The sequence below is a fragment of the Trematomus bernacchii genome, unplaced genomic scaffold (assembly GCF_902827165.1).
Source record: "Trematomus bernacchii unplaced genomic scaffold, fTreBer1.1, whole genome shotgun sequence".
Lineage (NCBI taxonomy): Eukaryota > Metazoa > Chordata > Actinopteri > Perciformes > Nototheniidae > Trematomus > Trematomus bernacchii.
Window position 1 is genome coordinate 13,569,647 of NW_022987648.1, and position 23,841 is coordinate 13,593,487.

General features: G+C 40.7%; 1 protein-coding gene across 1 annotated transcript in view; it reads right to left on the bottom strand.

Moving 5' to 3' along the window:
- Positions 1-23,841, bottom strand: part of thsd7ba (thrombospondin, type I, domain containing 7Ba) — a 144,206-nt gene that overhangs the window by 37,027 nt on the left and 83,338 nt on the right. The window contains exons 13-14 of the mRNA XM_034134432.1: positions 19,691-19,882; positions 801-1,067 (exon numbers count right to left, since the gene is read on the bottom strand). Coding sequence (XP_033990323.1) covers positions 801-1,067; positions 19,691-19,882 — 459 coding nt within the window. The remainder of the gene's footprint in view (positions 1-800; positions 1,068-19,690; positions 19,883-23,841) is intronic.

Here is a 23,841-nt window from a genome sequence, read left to right on the forward strand (position 1 = left end):
ATGCCACTGGCTTGCACCCCACCAGACCTTGGACTTGGTCTCTCTGACACCAGGAGATAATTATCTGACTAATGATTACGCATACAGTGTGCCAACACAGCATAGTGAGACTGCTTAAGGGTTTGCACACTGTATAAATAATGTGTTTTGTTTGTCTCCTGTAGGGCAGCAACTAACAATTGTTTTCATCATCAATTTATCTGCCTACTATGTCTCTGGTGGTTGATTAATGGTTTACTCCATATTTGAAGGTGATGTCTGTAAATGCCTTGTTTTTCATTGTAATACAAATATATGCAGTTCAATATGATAATAAATCAGAAATGTCAATATTTAAGGGACTGAAAACAGCATTTCCTGCCAATATTACATAGAAGATTACCTTAACAATGAATCTAGATCATTGACAATATTTTTTGTCAAATTATCCATCGATTATTAAAGTAAACAAGCAGCTGTAGTTTCTGGACAACTTAGAAAAAAAGAGGACAAAGGTGCTAAAACTAAACAAAACATAGACTATACATTTCAATTAAAACCTATCCACAACTTTGCATTTCAATGTCAAATGGTCATGTCTCATAATTGGGCTTTAACAATATCACAATTTCTGATTATTCTGACCATTTATTTAACATTTTAAAAATAGGGCTGTGACTCACCGCTGACTTGTTAGATCAAAATTAAATAACCAGAGCCACCTAACAAGAAATCATTATCCAGAACACAATGTGAGGCCCAATTATAGTTCAAAAATAGTAAAATACCAAGTAACTGCAGCATACTCCTGTGCTTCCTACCTGAGTCTGTGCAGAGTGAGGGGTTAACCAGGTGTCCCTGCTGGTTGATGCAGGCCACAGCCCTGTAGCGCAGCCCGTGGCCGCACTCCTTCACCTCTCTCTGGTTCATCCAGCCCTGCAGGGAGCCCGGGGCCGAGGGGTCAGGGAGGATGCATGCGGACCAGTTACCAAAAGGCTGCGACAAAAACTCATCACAGGGACACGTCTCGCTGTCCTCGAGCGGGTACAAGTCCTTATCCAGACAATGTTCCTTCTTTTTACTACGACCTAAAGGAGAAGATGGACAAAACAATACAGAGTTACTGAGCACTGGCTGGGTGATGAATGTATATGAATAGTGCTTGCTACTGAAAGAGTGTAAGCTCTACTGAATGCATTAATACATTTATAGTTTTATCTAAATATCAGTTTATAGAGAGCCAACTGCAATGGCAAAAGGGGATCTCTGATCAACATGTAAATACAAATGTTAAGCACAAACACTTGTTTTGTTTATTTATTTATGATCATATATAATGCATCCCGTATCATATAGCAGTTCAGAAAACTAGAGTACGATCAAACCATAAACTGAGTGTACATTGTTAAATTGTATTATTGCCATTGTCATTGACACTGGCCATAAAGGCACAAGAAGCCCTTCATTGTATTTCTTTATGTCATTGAATCATAGCCCACTGTAATATGAGCAAAGCTACATACAATATTAAAGAAGCTAAGTGGACGCAATATCGGGTGTTGCTTTATGATAAACAATATGAAAGACAAATTGTAGAAATGTCTCGCAAGTCTTTGAAAAAAGTTAATATTTCAAAAAGCAAATGTAACCTTACAAAGTACCACAGCAACACTCATTCATTGAATGGAGAAACATACTTGATTGTTTACATCATTGTCTTTAACACTGACTGAGGCACAAATGGCAATATAGATATGAATAAAAAGCAGTACAATACAACTATAAATGTAAACATACATGTAGATAATGTGAAGAAAACCATTTGGATTCAATTTTGCACAACACTTGGCAGTGGAAACACTATCAAAATGTCATAGACAAGGAATTGATTTACATTTCAGAAAGTAAGTTTCAAACACTAGCGACGTGTGGTTTTATCCCAATCTTAAATCCCATACTTTGTTGTGATGCATTTAAATCATTACATTTGCACTAAGAAAAATCCATTACATCATCAATGGGAATGTTACCTTTTTATTTCTAAGAACAGGCAGTTGAATATAAATGTGTTCACCACTGTTTCCATCTGGTTCTATCACAGGAGTTAATTAAAAGCTCTTTCTACGTTTCTGATTACATAACACAAATGGTTTCCAAGTTTTGACGATTGGATTAATGTACTCTTCCTTGGAGTTTGACTTGAATCATAACAAATGCCAATCAGTCAAACAAGCTGGACGCCCGGTGGCAGGAAGCCCTTTCCCCTGTAATGCATATTCAGAAGCACTTTAATTGACCTCAGGGAATGATTAGTGCTATTTGAAAGCATATTAAACTTTATTTTTTGTTGCGAAGCCAGGGAATGTTTCACACTTAATGTCTGTTAAACGCCACTTCATCTAAACTCTCTGGATGTTAGACCAGAGCAATTGTTTTCTCGCCATATCGAAACCGCACATTCACAGTAAGTAGAATGCAAATACAAACAACATTATCGTTCAACTTGAACACACTTTCTAACCTTTATTATGTCATTTGTATACAAATGTAGCATATTTAGGCATCGCACTTACAGTAAGGACATAGTGTGCGACTATAAAGACCTGAAAGACTAAAAAGTACTTCAGTTGAGAGAAAATACAGAAAGACAATTTATTTCTATTTGAAAAGCTCTTGCCTTTTTTTCTCCTAATGCACGTCTCTATATTTTTCATCCATGACCTCTCACCAGCACAGAGAGGTTGCTGTTTATTATTAATGATTAACGGAACAAAATTGATGTTAAATCTAAAAAGAAAATGTTTTTATATGAGTTTTGTTAGACTTTTGGAGAACCTAACCTATGGGAGCGTTGGTGGTGTTACAGTTGTGCTTAATATATTTTATAGGCTACCCCTTAGGTCACATGTGGCCTAAAACCCCTTTGGTGTTGTTTATATCACTCAGCAATTGCATAGTTTTCCTACAATGCTTATGGCAATTCCCTAAAAACCTGTTATTTCTGTTCCCAGCCTTACAACTCATGAAACATAAGATGTCTTTAGGATGTCATGAAATATTCTGAGGCTTGTTCTGATGGACCATTTGGTGCCATTTCAACAACCAACAATCAATTAATATTAGATATTATATATTTCCTTTAAAATGTAATATACACCTCATGACTCCAGCACACAATCTTTTGTCTTAGGGGGAGGATTATCTTTTCATTTCAAGCTAACATCTCCATTATGACTATTAGAGCTAACCTCTCAATAAATTCCACTTTAGGCTTCAAATAATTAGTCCTGTTCATTATGTTTGATGAGTAATAATAGATTGAGCGTGAGCAGGAAGGTAACATCGCAGCTGAAAGGCATGTGATGCTCTCGAAACACTGTCATTTTTAATATCCGGGGAAGAAACAGACGCAAACTGTCAAGCTGTCCAAATGCTGAAAAAGCGTTCTCATGATTGATTGTCTGCTTCACATCATTGAATAGAGTTATATAACAGAGCAATGGGGTTTTGTTTTTAACAGCTATCAATATTCCGCAGTCATTAACATTATAGTGTTGCTGCAGTACATTGTTTTTTAAAACATGTTTAGAGAGTCAATGCTGTCAACGGCTCTTGATGTAAATGTCAACACTAACCAAATTACGCATTTGATGAGAGCGCCGCACCACATGAAGGATCTGCAGCAGTTATGTAGTAAAGAGAGACAATACAAGCAAAGGAAACTGTCTGGATTGGATTAAAGGTTAAAGCTTTTGACATATCTTTATATATTATGATGCAAAATGCAATTAAAATAAGTTTCCCCAACTCATTGACTACATTTAAAATTGGATTTATAGACAGACACGGCCCATTTTTAAGGGTCTAAGAAACATGAATGCAAACATTTTTCTTCTTTTACTGTAAAATAAAAATGCAAATGTAATACCTTGACTTGAGCCAGGTGGAAAGAAGTAAAGAAAGACACGCACACGCAAGCACACACACATCCAAAGTCTGGTGAAAGAGTTGCATCGCAGTTTTTCTAATCCTGCTGTACTGGTGCCTCCCTATTTGTTTCATGGATCCTGGGTGTCCCGGCCTCCTGTGTGCCCAGTGAGCAGCCCATCTGTTTCTGGAGTGGGGCTGATTGCAAACATTCCACACAGATTGTGAACTCACTGCCATCGCACTGCAATTCACCAACAATCTGTTTCATCTACGCACACTGCTGGTGGTGGATTGTAGAGCGCCAGAGTAACATCACTTTACTTTGACAACTACATTACTGGCAATATCACCACATAGACCAACAGGCACAACAACAATCTGCATGTGAGACCCCAATATCCAACTTGTTTTAGCCTTATGCATTTTAATTAAACCCACATTTTCATAATGATCTTTGTGTAATATCTGTTAAGCTGATGTGCCATTAGCAGGCATGATACTGTATAATCTTCTTTTGCCCTGAAACACTGTCAGAAAAGTGCTGAAAAGTATCAGCAAATGTGGATCGAGTGAAAGAGCTTCAGCTTATTATAGAATAGCCATGGGTGAATGAGCTTGAAAGAGATGTCAATAAGTAGGCAAAAGATGATTGATGTCTCCTTCAAGGAAATGTTAACACAAACCTTTCTGCCTTCCTGTCTGTTATGGTCTAACTCAAATTTTTAAAACAAAAAAAATCTGTTGTTGCACAATCATGTTGCAATTTCCGTTGGCAATTCTTAGATGTATTAATGTCAGTCCATGTCTAGTGTGCATGCGTCAACCATTCATGCAGCCTGTTGCAGTTGCTTCTGCTAGGTTGTTACTCTTTTTCCACTTTTAGGTTTCTTAGTTTATAGTACTTTTTATTTTTCTACTTGCAATTTCTTAAGCTACACCCTCTCCTAACCTGCGTGGAGGTGGAGTTTTTGTTTCTTGTATCCCGGTTGAATTACTGCTGTTAGGCGTCGCCAGTGTTGCATACAACCACTTGGCTGCCTTGTATACACCAGGGACCGGCTGACATGACGGCAGGAACAACGGCTATCCCCTCTGGAAAAGGACACATTTTTGGGAGAAAAAGAGATGTAAGCCATGTCTCCCCCTCTCATCTTGGCCAGCGTAAGATCACTGGCTAAGAAAATGGACAAGCTAATGGCGTAAGCTAGGAGTGAAACCAAATATCTGTAGTGTAGGTCAATGACGACAACCTTTCAATCGACGGCTTCCGGTCTTTAGAGGGTCCCTAGGCTGTGGAGGACGATCCTGTGCCTAATGGCGTATTTCCACCATGGCGCGGAGCGCGGTTTAAGCGTGCCGTGTCGTGCCCGTTTTTGGTTGCGTTTCCACTATGCCTAGTTCCGGCCCGGGGCTACTTTTTCACCTTTTTTCTGGCCCGACAAAATCGTGGTTCTATCGGGGCCAACAAACAGGGCTGAGTCGGGCTGAGTTTGCTAAACTAGAGAGAGAATCGCTGGCAAGGGGGCTACAACTACAACAAGATGAACATATTTGACCGTGATTTAATTGTAATACACGTTTCAAAATGATGCCGAAGTAACAACATACTGATACCGGTTAGTAAAAACCATGAATTAATGCTTTGACAAGTCTGCAGACAGACGGCAGGCGAAAAACCTTTTAAAATGGGTGTTGTCTAAATGGAGATCGGCTAAGCTAACGCAATATATGCTCCGACCGTCCACACTCACAACAACGGCCTACAGACATAAATAAACCAGCGACTGTACTCGCCATGATACTTGTTTAACTTTTGTCTAGTTTCTGAACAGATATGAGGAGCTGTGAGCTTGAGTGCTAACAGCTAACGGCTGATGTTGTTTTTCTGGGGTGCTCATTGAATATGACGTCACAGCTCCGCCTACACTGCGTTACTATAGATTCTACCCCAGTTCCTAAACTGTAATGGAAGCGCAGCATTAAAGTGAGCCGGGCCTAACAAGGCCTAAAAAAAACGTACTAAGTCGAGCGAGGCCTGCGGTGGAAATGCACCATAAAACGCCATGTCCCAGTGGCTAGACTGACTTTCATTGCACTGTTTTACTTGAACCCCTTAACACTAGAACCGCCAGAGGTTTTTGTATACCTAAAACCGCCACCGGGTCAAATTGACCCGCTATTAGAATGCATTGATTTTCAAGGTAAAATGTTCTTTTATTGAACAGTGAGTTTTGATCGCACAGGGATGAAACGTATACCAATAGAATCTGTGGACTCTCAGCTTTTCATATGATATACAAGGCTCGACATTATAAATGGCCCGCTGGCCCGGAAGCACTATTTAGACACCCCGGCCAGCATAACGTACTTTCAACTTGCCCGCTCGGGCCACTAAAAATCTAGATCTATCGATTTATCTATAACTATCTATCTCTCTATCTCTCTCTCTATCTATAACTATCTATCAATATATCTATCTATCTATCTATCTATCTATCTATCTATCTATCTATCTATCTCTCTCTCTCTCAATCTATCTCTCAATCTATAAGGAACCGCAGTAGACAAAAGGCGTTGCTATAGCAACACGTCATGTTTATGTTTACGCGCGAAATCAATAGCGCGAAAAGGGGTGGGGTCAATATGACCCGCTGGCGGAAATAGGTATAAATGGCAATTTCTTTGGCGATTTCTTCAATCTGACTTCATATTGACAATTTTTAACAACAGAAGGTGCTACAGTACATAACACACTTTCAGGAAAAGTCACGGACTGGGAGACTTTAATATTTTATTGAAAAAAAGTTACATACAATAAAAAAACAGCTGTGGGTCAAATTGACCCGATGGCGGTTCTAGTGTTTGTTCTAAACGTTTGTATATATTTTATTCTTAAATGATGCAACGGTCACGAAAACTAAATTCCTGATTCTGATATGATCTTAAGTTAGGTTTGAGCACATTAAAACATTTCTGAGGGTTTGAGGCATACGACTAGACCCATCAGCATGATATTTCTGTGCCAGTTTATGACTGCTCAAGGAACTAAACATCAGCTTCAATTGGGAAAGTCGTTTCTGTCAAAGTTACAGATAACAAATTGTTCCTGTCCAGATTAGCAAGCCTTCAGTAGTAACAATCCATCAATGCTGAAATGTTTCATTGTAGCTCAATGGAGCAGTGTTTAGCGTTTGTGTGTAGCAGTTCTTGGTTGGAGCAGAGGCTAAGGTCAGCATTGAAGTTGTCTGGTGGCAGTAAATATACACTGGACGTTTGCCCATGAATAAACAATGCAGCACCAAAATACCTAGGAAGACTCTGTGTCTTGCTCACCAGCTGCTAGACAAAACTTAAGGGAGAATCTCTAACCCCTGCACTCCGCCTTGGTTGAAAAATGTATATAAATATATTTATTTAATGCCTTTTTGTTAAGCATTACCTCAAGTGTATGCTTGTAGGCTTACTGTCAAGAAAATATACTTAAAGGGCCCATGTCATGGCCATTTCCACTGATCATAATTACATTGTTGAGGTATACTAAAATAGATTTATACTGTGCAATTTTCCAAACTCACATTGGTTTCGCATACAGCATCTCTGTCAAGCATGTGTATTCAGCAGTATTCACTTTCTCCACTAAACGACTCGTTGGAGCTCTTGCCCCCCCCCTCCCTGTGAGCCTAGTGTGCTCCGATTGGTCAGCTCGGCCACTCGTTCTGATTAGTCAACCACCAGAGAGGCTGCGCCCATGTCAGTGCTTTTCCCGGCTGCTCTCAGCGTAACATCAGTCTTATCATGGCGTCGGTACAGCGGTATATTTTATATACATATATATTTTTAACTGTTGTTATAGAAGAGTGTGACGGCCCCAGGGCCTTTGTCTTACGATGGGGTGGAGCTGAAGAGGCTAATCAGCACGATCACGGACACCTCCGGACACTACGGCCCCAGTCTCTCTCCAAAGCGGCTGCAGGAAGACTAACTCTGCGATCCTCTCAACCACCTATCTCTGCATTTACCACAATAAATGTGCCGTGGTTTTGTAAACTCGTGTATGTCTCCTTGTCTTTCCGTTGTGGCCTACGAGCTACTCTCATAACAAAGAGTAAGTTATTTTTACCCGTTATAAACTACTACTGTTTGATGAGAAATCAAATCATGGTTTGCTATATATGAATTCAGGGAAGAAAGGATAGGTCTACTAAGTATTTCCATTAAACTTTATTTTTAGAAATGTACAAAATGAACATAAATATACATATATACACACGGTATATCATTCATTCCTCCTCCTCGCATCTTGCCCGCGCACAGTCGGTGCGGTGCCTTTTAGCACGAGCCCTAAGTAGTAGTCGAAGTCCCTTCCCCGTCATGGATTGTCCGCCAGGATCTGGCTGGACGAAATCAAATGCAAATCACAAAATATTAGAGAAACTTAGTTGTTTTAGATTCGTTAGTAGTAGTTGTGTAATGAACAGCTTGCCTGCTAATATGCTAACCTAGCTTTGTTTACCTTGGTAGCTAACACGATATGAACGTTAGCTTGGAGGAAAGGCAACTATAATGCAGTGTAATAAAACTACTATGAACAAAAGCTAGTGGTTCATATTAGGCTAGCAATAACGTGTTTATAATTGCAATCGTATACGGGTATTCTGCTACCATACAATGTAACTTGCATGAATACATTGTTTTGCGCTAGCATACAGCTAGCCTCGTTAGCTACATGCAGTATATGTACGGTCACAATGTACGGTAAATCACAGTACAGTATATGTATGAGTATTCCGTGTGTGTGACTGCAGACATTCTCCTGCCATGACAAACATGTAAGGCCATCTGCTGACATTGTAGTTGATATATTTAAACGCTAGCAACGTAGCATCACAAAAATGTTTTTCCGACCAAAACTAGCTCTAGCTCTGTGTGTTAGATCGCTACGCCAGCTATAATGTAATTAAGTTTCGCGACTGACCGGCAAATCACCCGGAGTATACTGTCAATAGGTATTTTGTGTGTGAATGCAGACATTCTCCTGCTATGAGATACATGTATGCAAGGCCATCTGCTGATATTAGAGTTGATATATGGAAACTCTAGCAACTTAGTTAGCACAGTTAGCACTGTGTCAATGGCTTAGCAGTCCAACACAGTTTACACATTTAAACAGTCTTGTTTGATAAATACACAAATAACAATGCAAACTTACAGGTTGTATACCCAGATCTTCCCCTGCTCCAAACGGTCCAAACAAGCTGTGCATATCCGGCCTCAAACTGGGCAATGTTTTGGAAGCTTTCGTCTGTGAAATGCCGGTTCTTCGAACCTCTGGAGGAGGAACACGCCGCTGCTGGTGTGGCCATAGCTCTTCGGGATTGGTCCATTTCGTTCCGGGTACCGCATGACATCAGGCGGTACCCGGAACTAAATGGAAGACTCAAATGGGCAGTGACGTATCTCCAACGAGGCGTTTTGGGGAGGTATTTTCTGTGTTAGAGTTTTACTCGCTACAGGGTGTACTTTGAGGGTTTTGACTCTGCACACCGTTTACATGCATAAAAACCTTCATAACACACAAGGGGACGGGTAATAACCGGAAAAGCATGACATGGGAGCTTTAAATTGTACATACACCCGAGAAACAAGTGTTTTATTTTTATATTAAAGTTTTTTTTGCTTTTAAAGTATTTTATGAATTATGGTATATATGGCTGTCAGGAAAACAGTCCCAGAAAAGTTGCATCATAAAAGAAACAAGTCTCTACTTCAGCTCTCCTGTAACATAATGCCTCGTAAAAAACCCATGTACTGTGGGATAGGTGCATAATAAATCTTAGTGAATTTCTCTCCAGCCCTATCATATACTTTCAGTTATGATATCTTGCACTCAACCCCCTCAAACACACACATATTTCTTAATATTTTAGTAAATTATATATTTCTCAATACTATTAAATGATCAAATGTAGTAAAATGATCAAATATAAGCATGCTATCAGACCATTTAGGAGAAGAAATACTCATGAAGTACAGAAAAGAACAAGGGCAAAGATAAAACTGAATTGTGAAATAAAAAAAAATCAGTTCCCTTAAGCAGAGTGACCATTTGAACTGCAGTAGTTGTATAAAAGGCCCGGCTAAAATGATACACATGGGGTACTTAAAAGCTTATTCTGACAAAGAAGAGAGTTGGAGCAATTTTAAATGGCTCAGTAACAAAGCTGGATAGTGTAGCTAAACCATTTATCTGCAGTTCAGCTTTTACAGAGACACACACAAACTCTGCTCTCTAATCTGTGAATTGAATACCCATACAACATTCAACATGCTGATTGACGAGAAATAAACTACTCAATAGCTGCAAATAAAGCAATGCAGAAAAAATGAAAATCCATAATTTTCAAAAAGGAAATTCCACCCAAAACAAATCAGATTCTATCCTGAGACAATTTTGACTACACCAGCATCTCCATAAATGTGTGATATTAAAACACATAATTACATTATCCTATAAACGTTTAGAAATCACTATAATTAATTAAAGTAAACTGGCAACATAAAGTATAGAGTAAAGGCCCCTACACACCAAGCCGATTTCGGCCGTCGATAGATGTCGATAGATGTCTGGCCGTCGATGAGCGTCCTGTCGCCCTACTCAGATTGGTGTGTCCCGCCCATGGATGTATAATAAGAACTGGATACAGCGTGGGAGGCGGGGCCTCGTTCATTCCAATGAGAGTTGCTCATTGGCGCATGAAGACAAAATGGCCCAACTTTTGAGAGAGCGAAACGTCACAAAAGTATTCATATAATCATATAATCCGTTCTTATTGTGCATCCATGGGTAAAGGTAAAACTCATGTAGTACTGAACACGTCACATGAATGTGCCGGGCGGCGCGGTCCCGTGGGTTAGATCCGCGTTCATAATGCAGAGGAAAATAACTCTCAGAATAACGTTATTAGCACATTTTACAACTTGAGGACCGAATGTTTTTAATAAGGGCTATGCAAATGTTCATACTGGGTAGTTTATTTAGTTAAAAAAAAATTATCCAACGATTTACAGACGTCTCTTTCCCAGTGTTAGTCAATGGGAAAAAGTATTTCCGGGCCCAGCAACTGATACGGAAGTGTAGTACCGCCGTTTGGCCACAACTAATATTTTCCTCAGAGTCCGGCGCACTTCCTGGGGGCTTGGTCCCGCCCCGTCATGTCTTTTCGGCCGTGCCGACACCTTCTGCGTCCAATTCACCTTGTTGACTCGGCGGAGGCTGTCGGCAAAATAAATCATTCTGATTGGCTGCAGCTTAGCGAAATACTATTTGCCTGAATAGAGTGCCACAGTGACGCGTCCTAAAACCCGGAAGTAAACTCTTTCCGGTTCCTTCGACAAAAACCAATGCAACTTCTCCATAGGATTTTGGAAAATAGATCGAAATAAGGTCTGTGGTTGAAACAAATTGAAGAGACAGATCACGTTTTGTTCAGCCGGATAATATCCACTTGTCTACCCTACTTTTATAATTTTCGAATCATAAATCTAATCGATAGATTTATGATCGATAGATTTATGATTAGAAAATTATCCGGCTGAACAAAACGTGATCTGTCTCTTCAATTTGTGTCAACCACAGACCTTATTTCGAGCTATTTTCCAAAATCCTATGGAGAAATTGCATTGGTTTTTGTCGAAGGAACCGGAAGTGGTAAAATGCTAACTTACTTCCGGGTTTTAGGATGCGTCACTGTGGCACTCTATGGGAGTGGAGCAGTACAGTAAGTAAATGTACTTTGTTACTGTCCACAATCTGCCTATAAGTATTTTAATGTTGTAGCTGTTCAAGATGGTCATTTTAAAATGTTTTAAAAATATACTGTTTGTAGGCTAGTTAAACCAATAATAATTCTACGGCTGCAACTGACAGTTATGTAGGCACTGGCAGTTATGTGTGTGATTAAAAGAATAAACACAAATAGCAGGATAGGCACACATATTTGCTATATCTTGCCCAACTGAAAAGGCACTGCACCGATACTGTTAAAAATATTGGCATAGTTCATCCCTGTGCTGCTTGGCTCGAGCTGTAGCATGTAGCTATTTGTTGTTCGCAGTCTGTCTTCTTGTTGCCTCTTTTATTTTGAATGACGAATACACACTACCGCCGCCTGCTGGTAAGGAGAGTTATTGCGAATCACGCATGCGCAGTGCGTACGTACGTGCTTCTTGGCCGTCGGCTAAAGTCTTTGCTGTGTATTCCAGTGCGGCCAAGACGCAGGAGACGTGAGGCGACACAACAGTCGTGTTCAGTCGGGACGTGTTCTTTGGTGTTTGTTTGGTGTGTAGGGGCCTTTAAACGTTAAAGTCTTCAGAGCTCTTAAAAATGAGTTCCGACCGTGTTAAATGAAAATTAGATCTTCATTTTGTGTTTTGCGGATATTGAGACCTTCAATCTTTTCTACCATGGTGTCATTTAGTCCAGCGGTTTTCAAAGTGTGAGGCGCGCCTCCCCTGGGGGGCGCCAGAGAGCTTCAGGGGAGGCTTTAACAACTTTATTAACTTCCAGGGTAGTGAATTGACCATGCAATTGTAATTGGGTGTGTGGTATATTTTCATGCACGCACACGCATGTTCCACAACACACAAACTGAACAACACTCAATTGTCCGATCGCTACCAGTGTCCTTGCGATCTTGTTATAACAACAAGTGCACGTTACTGATGCAATATGGTTGAGACCATTCAGGCTTAGTGGGGTAGTGGGGGAGTTTTATACAATATGTTTAAAACATAAAGATCGGTGCAGTCAGTGAGTCAGAACGATAGATTCAAACACACACACAGACACGAGACAAGAGGAGAGAAACAGTCGGAGTAATTTAAAATGGCGGAAGGTAGAATGACATTTTCTCTTACTGGACCTCTTTGAAATGCAATTGAATACCCCTGCATTATAGCAACAACAACAATAATAACTAGAGAATGCAATTCCTGAAGAAATTACTAGTGGGAATGCTTAATGCTGAAAAGCTGACGCTGAATTGCTATGCTGAAATGTAATGTGTAAGAAGAAAGTGAAGAATTTAGATTGAAATGATACATGAACACTGGGGGCTTAAATGTGTGATGAGAGAAGAAAAGAAAGTAAAAAGGCTTGGAAAAGCAGCAGAATATTTGAACTGCAAACTTTTGAACTAACTTGATGGCGAATGATCTGTTGCCATGCCAACGGCATTTGATGACATCCCATAACACGCTTAGATGCGTTGATGGCTGCATCGTTACCAAACCTGTGAAGTTTTGGGCCGTTTGGAGCATTTTCACTGAAGTTATGAGAAAAGCGTGTTTCAAGGTGAGCTTTGTGTTGCCATGGCAATGGCATGTCCCGTAGATGTCTTCACGGCTGGACTGTTAGCACACATGTGAAGTTTGAGCACTTTTTGAACATTTTCATAGGAGTTATAGCGACATCATGCTTTATGGCGAGGGATGCGTTTCCATGGAAACGGCATATGATGAAACCCCATAATTGACGTAGAGCTGTTAAGGGCTGGACCGGTGATATACAAGTGAAGATTGGGGGACGATTGGACCGTGTCGATTGGACTTACAGCGACATCGTGTTTCATGGCGAGTGGTCTGTCGCCATGGCAACGACATTTGATGACACCCCATAATATGCTTAGATGAGTTGATGGCTGCATCGTTACCAAACCTGTGAAGTTTTGGGCCGTTTGAAGCATTTACACTGAAGTTATGAGAAAACCGTGTTTCATGGCGAGCATTGTGTTGCCATGGCAACGGCATTTGAATAAATCTCAAAACTGTCTCGTAGATGTCTTTACGGTTGGACTGTTAGCACACATGTGAATTTTGAGCACTTTTTGAACATTTTCATAGGAGTTAAAGGGACATCGTGTTTTATGGCGAGGGATGCGTTTCCATGGAAACGACATATGGTGAGATTTCAGATTTGGCGTAGAGCTGGAGAGAGAGAGAGAGAGAGAGAGAGAGAGAGAGAGAGAGAGAGAGAGAGAGAGAGAGAGAGAGAGAGAGAGAGAGAGAGTGTGTGTGTGAGTATGAAATGAACAGTTAGAACTAGGGGTGCATACCGGTTCCCGGTATTACCGAAATACCGGTTACTGGCGGCTACGGTATACCGTACCGAAATCAGATCCGGTTTTCGATACTTTTTTTTATTTATTTTTTTATCTTTTTTTTTTTTTTTATAAAAGTGAGGCATAATATCCTTAAACTTGTGCCCAAACCGTCGGAATTACGATGTCAATTTCGCAGTGAAACTCCGCAACCAAGTCACTTTAGAAAATCTAAAGTGTGGCTGCATATGACTGCCAGTCTGAATGGTGGGGTCTGTAACCACTGCCAGTCTGAATGGTGGGGTCTGTAACCACTGCCAGTCTGAATGGTGGGGTCTGTAACCACTGCAAGAAGTTTATTTCTGGGAAAGGTGGCAACACATCCAATCTCCAACCAATGCTGTCTCGTATGGCAACCAAGTACCTTTGTGTTCAGGGAAGCAGCGTGCCAAGCGAGAGAGTGTTCAGTTCAGCAGGTGATATCCTACGCTGTGAAAGGGCCCGTTTGGAACCAGAGAGAGCAGATATGCTCATCTTCTTGAAGATGAATGCACAAAACTGAACTGTGATGGGATTTGTTTTCTTTCATCAGGCAAATTTAGATTTTAAGGATGCTATTTGTTTTATGTGCAATGCCGAGATCTCATGATCCTTTATGTGTTCTCTGGTCAGTCGAATCTCAGGTTGAATATTGATTATACTGGTGCTATTTTATTTTTCTATTGACAAGATGTACTATTCACGCCTGATGGTTGTTATAAATGATATTGCAGAATCTTTTTTTTTCATAGATAACGTGTTTTTCATTGTTTGTTCAGTACTAAAAGGTCTAAGTCCCACAATTGAATTTAATATTCATTTGACATGTTAACTATATAATAAAACGCTTCATGGGAGTAATTGCGGGATGATAAAATGTTTCCCTTATGCAACATGAAAGTATCACGATATGTATCGGTATCGTTCAGTGGTATCGGTATCGGTATCGTAAAAAGTCAACGATATGCATCCCTAGTTGAACTGACTGCTGTCAGTTGGAGTGATGACATCATCGTGTTCCATTACACAGGTGTTTATAGTTGAGCTAACGAGCTCTGTAGAGATCAAAGGTTTGCATTGTTCTGAATGAGAGATAAACCTCTTACATGTGAACGTTTTGTGGAAGAACCATAACAGATATCTGTGAAATTTCTAAATGTGAAGCATGTCAAGGAAGTTGAGTATCTGAAGTGTCATTTTTGTGTACTTTCGGGTTAATAATGTGGCCTTTTCGGCAGTTTAACTAAAGGTGTGCGGCTGCTGCTGTGAGGAAATATCAGCCTGAAATTACAATGGGTGTTAATGGAGACATGTTGAAAGTTTTTGTCACTTCATGCCCTCAAGAGGCATTTTGTTTAATTATTTTGATTAATTATTTGTCCTTTTTCAAGCTACGAGATGTTTTCCTACGTTTGTCATGAAAAATTAGGTCTCAGGAATGTAAGGTTTGGGAATTATGGCAGTTTTAAAAAGAAATATGAAGGCAAATTTCAAGATTTCCTACCCTCTAGCTGTGACATCACGCACTCTAGTTAATGTTAAAATCTGAAGAAAACCTCTTTAACAAGGTCTGAACAATGTTTAATATCTCTAAAAGTAAGAATCAGATTTAAAAGTTGTGTTACACGAATAATGTCAGAAAGATGTGTAACATTTTAAAGTTGGAATGAGGTTTCTGAGTGAAAGTATGAATGAACAGTTAGCAGTTGAAGTCGCATGAAGATTTGTTGAAGTCTGAAGAATTTCTCCATTGACTTCCATGTTAAAAATGTGATGTATTATGGGATGTATCTCTGGAATTATGAAAGTTATGAATGAGAAAAGTAATAGCCATCGATTCCCGACCGAGCTGAACGTTTTGATGTTTGAACGGAGTTTCTGCAATGTTCAATGCAGGAGGAGAAGAGGTGCAAAATCCGGCGGAATAATAAAAATGTTGTCCGTAGAATAACATATAGTTGGAATGCTGTATCAGCATTCCCACTAAATAACATATAGTTGGAATGCTGTATCAGCATTCCCACTAAATAATTGGGAGGGGGGGCGCGGCTGCTCTTATGTTCTCTGAGGGGAGGCTCACCTTCCCACACTTTGAAAACCCCTGCTCTATATCGTATGGACGGTTCGTTCACACGAGGCCGTAACGGAACCGCGGAAACGGAGCCCTCAAACGATAACGGGTCCCAAGGTGGGTAGATCTGCGGACGGAACGCTCTGGGGGGTCAAACGGCTCCGTGTGTACGCCCGATACGCCATAGTCTCGCCTCTCCTGCTCACTCCCGTCATTGCTGATGTGTTTCGCCAACAACAACAACAGTGTTCCGAGTGTTTCGAGCCAGGTCCCGGTATCGTGCAGGACAGTGCACCCAGCAGGAGCCTCCAGCAGACCCCCCCGCACGGCAGAGTTTCCGTTAGCCGGTAATTCCCGGACTATGACCGGTAAAATATGCTGAAGACCGGCAAATCGAAATCTCTCCGGTCAAAATGTCGCCTATTGTTTAGGTGTCCTTTGACACGCAGGCAGTCATATCATTAGCTAGAACTAGCTAGATTTGATCGATATGGACATAGACGCGAGTGAAGTCTAATCGGACAGGAGAGATGTCATGTTATGTGATGTTATAAATATGTTTATTTTTACTGTCGGCTCACTCGTTACTGGATCAGCCAGCAGCATGAGACGGATACTGATGGGCTGTCAGGAGAGGGGGAGGAAAAGAGAGGCTCCTTGTATTATTCTTATATTATTATATAGAGTCGAATTTGTTTTAAAGCTCAATAAATAACAAAGAAGACTTTTGACCGGCACTTTTCTAATGGTGGGTGTTTTTCATCTGCTGGTGGACTACCGGGGAGATTGAACGTCCTGCTCGGGAGCCAGGCTCAGAGTTAGTGGCAGTGGGTGCGGTGCACCTGCCTTTTACAGCAGGAGTGCACGCTCGCCTCGGGGAGGGAGAAAAAGAGAAAGAGAGGCTGCCGAAAACATAGGTTCAAGTAGTTTCGGAGTGTATCTGAGCATGCAATCATCAACAAGCAAGAGAGCAAAATGCACCTCAGACCAGTCTACTGATTAAATATAAAGCAAAAGGATAAGCCATAACACAGCTACTATGCAGTAACGAAGCACACATTGAGAAATAGGCGATGGTACATATTCGCACCTATGGGCGATATAGAAATATTCAGTTCACCTTATTTGAATTTCTTTGGACTTTAGAGGAAACCTCCACAGGATAAAGATGCCTTTCAAAAAGACTCCTCTTTGGACTCCAGAACATTCCTAAGCCACCTATAATGCTGCCTTAAAGGTCCCATGACATGGCCATTTCTACTGATCATAATTCCATTGTTGAGGTCTACTAGAATAGATTTACATTGTGCAATTTTCCAAACTCACATTGGTTTCACATACAGCATCTCTGTGTATAGTATGTGTATTCACTCTCTGTCCTAAACGGCTTGTTGGAGTTCCTGCCCCCCCCCCCCTCCCTGTGAGCCCAGTGTGCTCTGATTGGTCAGCTCGCCCACTCTGTTCTGATGAGTCCACCACCGTTACAGCGGAACATCAGTGATTATGTGTTACAATGGCGTTAGCAACCAGAAAATGACACCAGTAATGACAAACAGATGAGAATGCTGCGTGGGGTCTGGGTGCCGTGTTGGCAGGACGTTGCGCGGCTCGCTGCCATTTCCTGGTTGCTGCGTGGGGTCTGCGAGACAGCGAGACATCGCAAAACTCATCCTGAACTCAGCCTGAGCACCATGGACGCGGGAAGGGGGGGTGCTGAGGGGGCTGCAGCACCCCCATCTGCGAGGCTCGAGGCTCCACTAGCACCTGCACCCCCCCCCCAAACGCGGCGCACCTACATTGTAAGCGCGCCACAGTTTCGCCGCTGCGAGGCTCCACTAGCACCCCCCCCCCCAGCGCGTCACAGTTTTGCCGCTGAGAGAGTGTGTGTGTGAGGAGCTCCACGGATTGGTCCATTTGGACATAGACAGGTCTTTTCTGTGTTAGAGATTTACTCGCTACAGGGTGTACTTTGAGGGTTTGTGACTTTGCCGGAAAAGCATGACATGGGACCTTTAATATGGATAAACATAAGATGTACAGCTATGCTCCTTTTCATGTGAATGGCCCAGTATGCATGCTCCAGTTCAAGTGACTGACACAGTGGTCTGATGATCAGAAGGAAAACCAGTCAAGCAAAACTCTACCAAAAGTCAAACAATCACATGGTTTTCTGAGTGAGATAGAAAACATCAGAGGCGTCACCTTAACAAGCCAAGGTACAAATCCATTAAATGTGTGTTTGTGAGTGCAAAGGAGGTTTGGGATGTCTAAAGCCGACAAAACAGTAAACAATTACAATGTGCTGAGGCGTGGCTGCTCATTTTATGTCTTTGTCCTTTCAAGCCCTCAATTAGTTTTGCTTGTAAACACACTGTGTTATGGGTGATAAGTGGCAAGATACGATGGGGGCTGGTGAATTGTGACAAAACTAAAATGACACTGGAAAAACCATGGAGAACCTTTCATAATCTTCTTTATGCAAATTAGATGTATTCATTGTGTCCTTTGTACCTTTTCCTGCATGAGCATCTTGCCACTATCCAACCTCCATTTTATTGTATTCGTAACAGGGCTACTTTGATAGGGTTAAGGTTATACTGAAGCATTAACCCATTCTTTATGTATGAATGTAGTTGGGTCCAACATAGAAAATCCAAAGAGACATACACTGCCATGAAGAGCATTTCCTTAAACCATCTTTTGGAACATTACGATGATTACTGCAATATGGCCTAAGGATGCTTTGAACATGGCTGTATTATGCAAGCAGATGTGTTGGTTGACAACTTTCTTAACCACACACTTAAGCTTAAAACCCACAGTGGTTTCACTTTCCATCACCTGACAGAGAAATTAAAGCAAGTGTTAAAGTGGGCAGTGAAGAGTTTGAAAGCAGAGCTATAATGACCATAAGGACACGCTGAACGCGAACACATGGTCTTTCCCAAATGAAGCCCACCGCAGAGCTCCGGGCTGATTTCACGTGCTATATTCTACGATTCTTATAGAAGGAGACAGGATGTGTTTACTACAACCCCTCCAGCATCAGATCAAATATTCATGAAGACAAATAGTATCCAGCCTGGTCTGCAACCACAGCATGTAATTCTTATTTTGCCATCTGCACTGGAATAAGGGATTACACGCTGTGAGGGACCTAATTTAGACCAGACATAACACAACGGGGACAGTAGGAAGTTACAGTAACAGAACAAGAACCAGAAAGAGGCTTGGCTGGATTGCAGTACTGCACGTACGCCTGTCAAAGTGCAAGTGGTTTCAAGCGCACGAGAATATGCTGCCATGACAACAACCCTGAAGACCAAGGAATGTAGACGAGTTTCTCTTGGACTGACTGTACAAGGTGACTACTTTCTGTTTCCAACTGTGGTGCAAGCTACAAGGTTGTAGTAGATCATCACTGGCTGATGGAGACGTAGAGAAATATAAACAGCAACAGATATCCAGCGTTAAAATATGGACTGAGGTTTTACAGTGTGAGAATGCATGAGCTAAGAATCCAATCTCCAATCCAATGTTGCCTTGAGAGATGTCTATGAAGAAAAGTCTTTACCTGTGAGTGAACGCTTGCGACTGTGGGAGCTGCCACATCCAGCGCATTCAGAAAACTTGGACCAAGCAGTTAGAGTGCAGTCATCCTTGCAAGTTATCCGGCACCCTCTGATCTGGGGGGGGACAGGGCCGGCCCATCGCAGGCAGTCTGTCATGTTGGCCGACTCACCACTCTCCTCTACACAACTGATTCCTGCAAACATAGATGAAAGCAACGATGTCATTCCAATTACACACATAAAAGATCACATCACAATCATCGGTGGGGTTCTACATTTTCCGACATATTGTTTGAATGGTTTTCTGGCTAGGATAAGCTTGATTGAAGGACACATTTATCTTCACGGTTTGATTGAGCAGAAAATAGGAGGGGCAGGTGTATTCAGTTCTTTATGTTAGGTTGAATGGTTTCACAAAGGAAGACAGAATTGTTATTGTATAATTCATAGCTTTCTGCTTTCATGTTCATAATTGGCAACATATTGTGCCAATTATGATTTATTGAGTAAAAGCAATGCATTCATGATACTCGATTAACCTGAATGCTAAATACTTCTGACAGAATGATGTATACACCTTCTGATCAGAGTATTGGTATTTAATCAAAGAGGGATAAAGACAGTGTTGCAGCAGCAATATGTTCCTCTGTGTGCCAAGAATAATCACTTAGAGAACACAGTAGGAGCAGAAGGGTTATTATTTATTTTTGAAATACTATGAAACACGCTAAATCAACTGAAAGCAGTCCAATGCGGTTGCTTTTGATGAGTTTGGAAAATATTAAATTTAACACATTTTAGATTTTTTCTTTGTATACTCAACATTTTTAAAGAAGCAAGGCCACTCTGCCAGAAAGGTTTATGTAGTTAAGAAAATAACATTATGCAGGTTTACAAATTTAACGTAGGTATATGAAAATACTTCAAAATAATATATCCACTTTAAAACACAAAGCCTTAACTTCAAGTCTCCTATTTTACAAAAACATTAACATGTCATTCCTAAAACAATGATCGAATCGGTGGCAAAAACGTTCAACATAAAGATGTTTTAGAATCAAACTGGTAAATATCTTCTCAGGGATGGAAGCGTCGATATTTCAGAGATTTAGACGTTTTTATTTGTCTTTGCATTGCCATTTTTGTTGTTTATATGGCAGGATATTGAGCAAATACACTATTTGTTCTGGATTAAATTATATATCCAACTGTCTATCAAGCATAACCTTCCACCTTCCATCTCTCAAATGCTGATCTTATTGGACTATGGCTCAATAATGCATGTGTGCTGTATATCATAGTTAGATAAAGATGTTTACAGGTTTATCAAAGCATCTATTCTACAGAGGGGATGCTGTGGTCTGAGCACACATTTACATTTCTTGTATGGCTCTTAAGAATAAACTAATCACATGTGTTTTCAGGATGTGAATAGTCATGGTAATAATGTAAATCAAGTGGGACACCTAATTGAAACACTCCCAACATAATTTGAATTTCAATGATCAGTAGACCTACAAGGTGGGAAAGTAATAACTCTGCTAATTTCCAACACTGATACCTGAGCCTGCATTTAACCTGGCATGAATGTTTGCAGTGATTATTATAACAGTAGCTCAGCCCTGGCTTAGAGGGAAGCAGCATACAGTACATGAGGAACCTTAGCAGTGATACATCTGTAATGAGTTAATTAACATCAATTAAATAAAGAAGAAAACAAAATGAGTAGTTGTTTGGACGCTGGCTGAAGAGAGAGAGGAAGGAGCATGTTATTTTTATTGTTTCCAAGGTGCCACTGATTAGGCAGGAGTATTTGATTGGATAGTAGCTTCCTTAAACATTTTAATTAGAGCACGACAAAGGATAAAACAATGTTCAAAACATTGCTGTCTCATGGACACTGGGATTTAAAGAAGAAACGTTTCCCAGTAAAGGAAACTTCTCCTCGCCCCCAACGCCTCAACGTCTCTGCGGATCTACTGATACACAAACATGCCTTCAAACATCCATTCCATTGATTTCTATTTGACTTTCAAATTTTGCCCTCTGACAAAAACGGTTGGGTTTTCTACATGTCTATCGAGGATGTGTGGGATGGTCATTTACATACAAGGTCTCCACAAAGGTATTGCATGGGAGCTGATAGCTTCACTAAAGTGCCTTTATGTAACAGCTGCAATCACAGCGGTAAAAAAACAACCTTTTATTTTGAGATGTACAGGTTAGAGCGATGATACTATAATGACCGATCAAAGGTGAATCTTACTTTCGATTAGACAAACCTGTTTGATACACAGCTGATAGAGTATTAGTCCAATAACCACTACTGGAGGAATCGTTTCACGTCCATATTGGTATTTCCTTTGGTCTATTTGGCTTAAATAGTGTTTTTTCTCATCCACCAGTGAAAGCGTCATCCCCAATTTGTTTTATAAGCAAAGCCAAGTACTGACATTTTGATTTTGAACCCAGAGCCATCCATTTTTAACATGTTTATTTCAACCAAAGCCCATTTTTGTGGCTTTTCACCATCTCCTTTCACAAAATGGTAACAATTGATGTCACAGTATAGAACCGCCACTGACAGGGATCATCTTTAATGATACAGCTACTGAGAAAAGGTGAACACCTTTGAGGGTTGGTTGAAAGGACAAGCTTTGAAGCTGCTCGACACTTTCCTGGATAATGTTGTAGACTTTGAGCACACCCTTTTGATTTTATATTTATATGATTTTATTTAATAATGTTTTGTTTCAACTGAAAGCTTTTATCAATCTGACTCAGAAAATGTTCTATCATTATTTTAAAGACAACCTTTTTTGAATCCACTTAAAAACCCCTGCCATAAGATATTCTTTATGTTAAAGAAAGACTGCTTGTATAATGTTTCTCTATGTAATGCCTTGTGAGGAGCGATGTGGATTCATCATACCCATTAACTCTCCTTTTCCCCTGCAGCAAAAGATCATGACTCATTTTCTGGTGAATCACTGCTCAAAACAGTTCGATTGCGACTCAGGGAGCGATACAACAGATCCAGCTGGTTAGGAGCCACAAGTTGGCCGAATGTAGTCGGGGTGTAGTTATTTTAAAATCCATTGGCTCATCGCTCACTCCAAGGTATCAGCTGTAACATAATACAGCATTTCCTAGCCGGTTGCATTTAGCGGAAGATGTTCTTCAGGCAAGGTTAGGATTCATCTTCTCAAATCTTGTCTTATTTAGTAACAGCTCTTATCTGTGACCTCCAGCGTGTCAGATCACCGTTTGTACAGCAACCCTCACCTCACTTGGTTCAGACATTTGCATTCATTCAACATGCAGGCCTGTATCCGACAAGGGGCCAGACACTCTGAGGTGGGAGGAAGCGTTCACTCAAGCCAAGGGCATTTTGGCTTTGTAAAGCACAAAACCAATTGTGTGCTGAAACTTGGCCCAGATTCTAACCTTACAGTACATGCCTGAGCCAATGTCCAGCGGTCTGACAGACTGCGCTGTAGATCCCCGGTTGCTAATTGAACTGTTCTGTAACTGCTATTTGAATGTTTCATCATCAGTAACTGTTTCCCAGGGCGATGTAGTGTTTCTTATAAAGCGTCCAATTTCCAACCAACGCTCCCGTACAGTAATCCTCCCAGGGAAGCCAAACTGGCACCAAGAGTGATGCTTACCTCAAGAAACATAAAACAGATTTCAGCAGTGGCTGTGTGCCTGGTTCTGCCTCACAGTTATGTCAGTTCAGCCAGAATGTCACTGATGATGCAAAACACATAGGTATACTTGTAATTAAAAGAAAATGTAACCATTTTTGGGTGTCCAACTAGTGAATGCAGTCATTTGAAGCAATACAATTACTCAGTGCTGTTTCCATGCTGCACCAACTGCATCCAGCAGCATTATTTTATGTTGTAAGCCTTACTGTTGTTTACATTTGTACCATGTCTGTCTCTCTTTTCGCTGCTGAAGAAGGATACATCGTACATGTAACCATTGATGGTCCAAATGTTGTGGCCACATTGTATAAAAGCTGTACGATTCTCTCTTGGCTGTAGAGAGCAATAATTCTATCTCTTATACTGTTTTACAACAACAAAAGCTTTAACTTCAATTAACTGTGACTCTGTTTATATTGTGTTATGTTTTAATGTCCTGT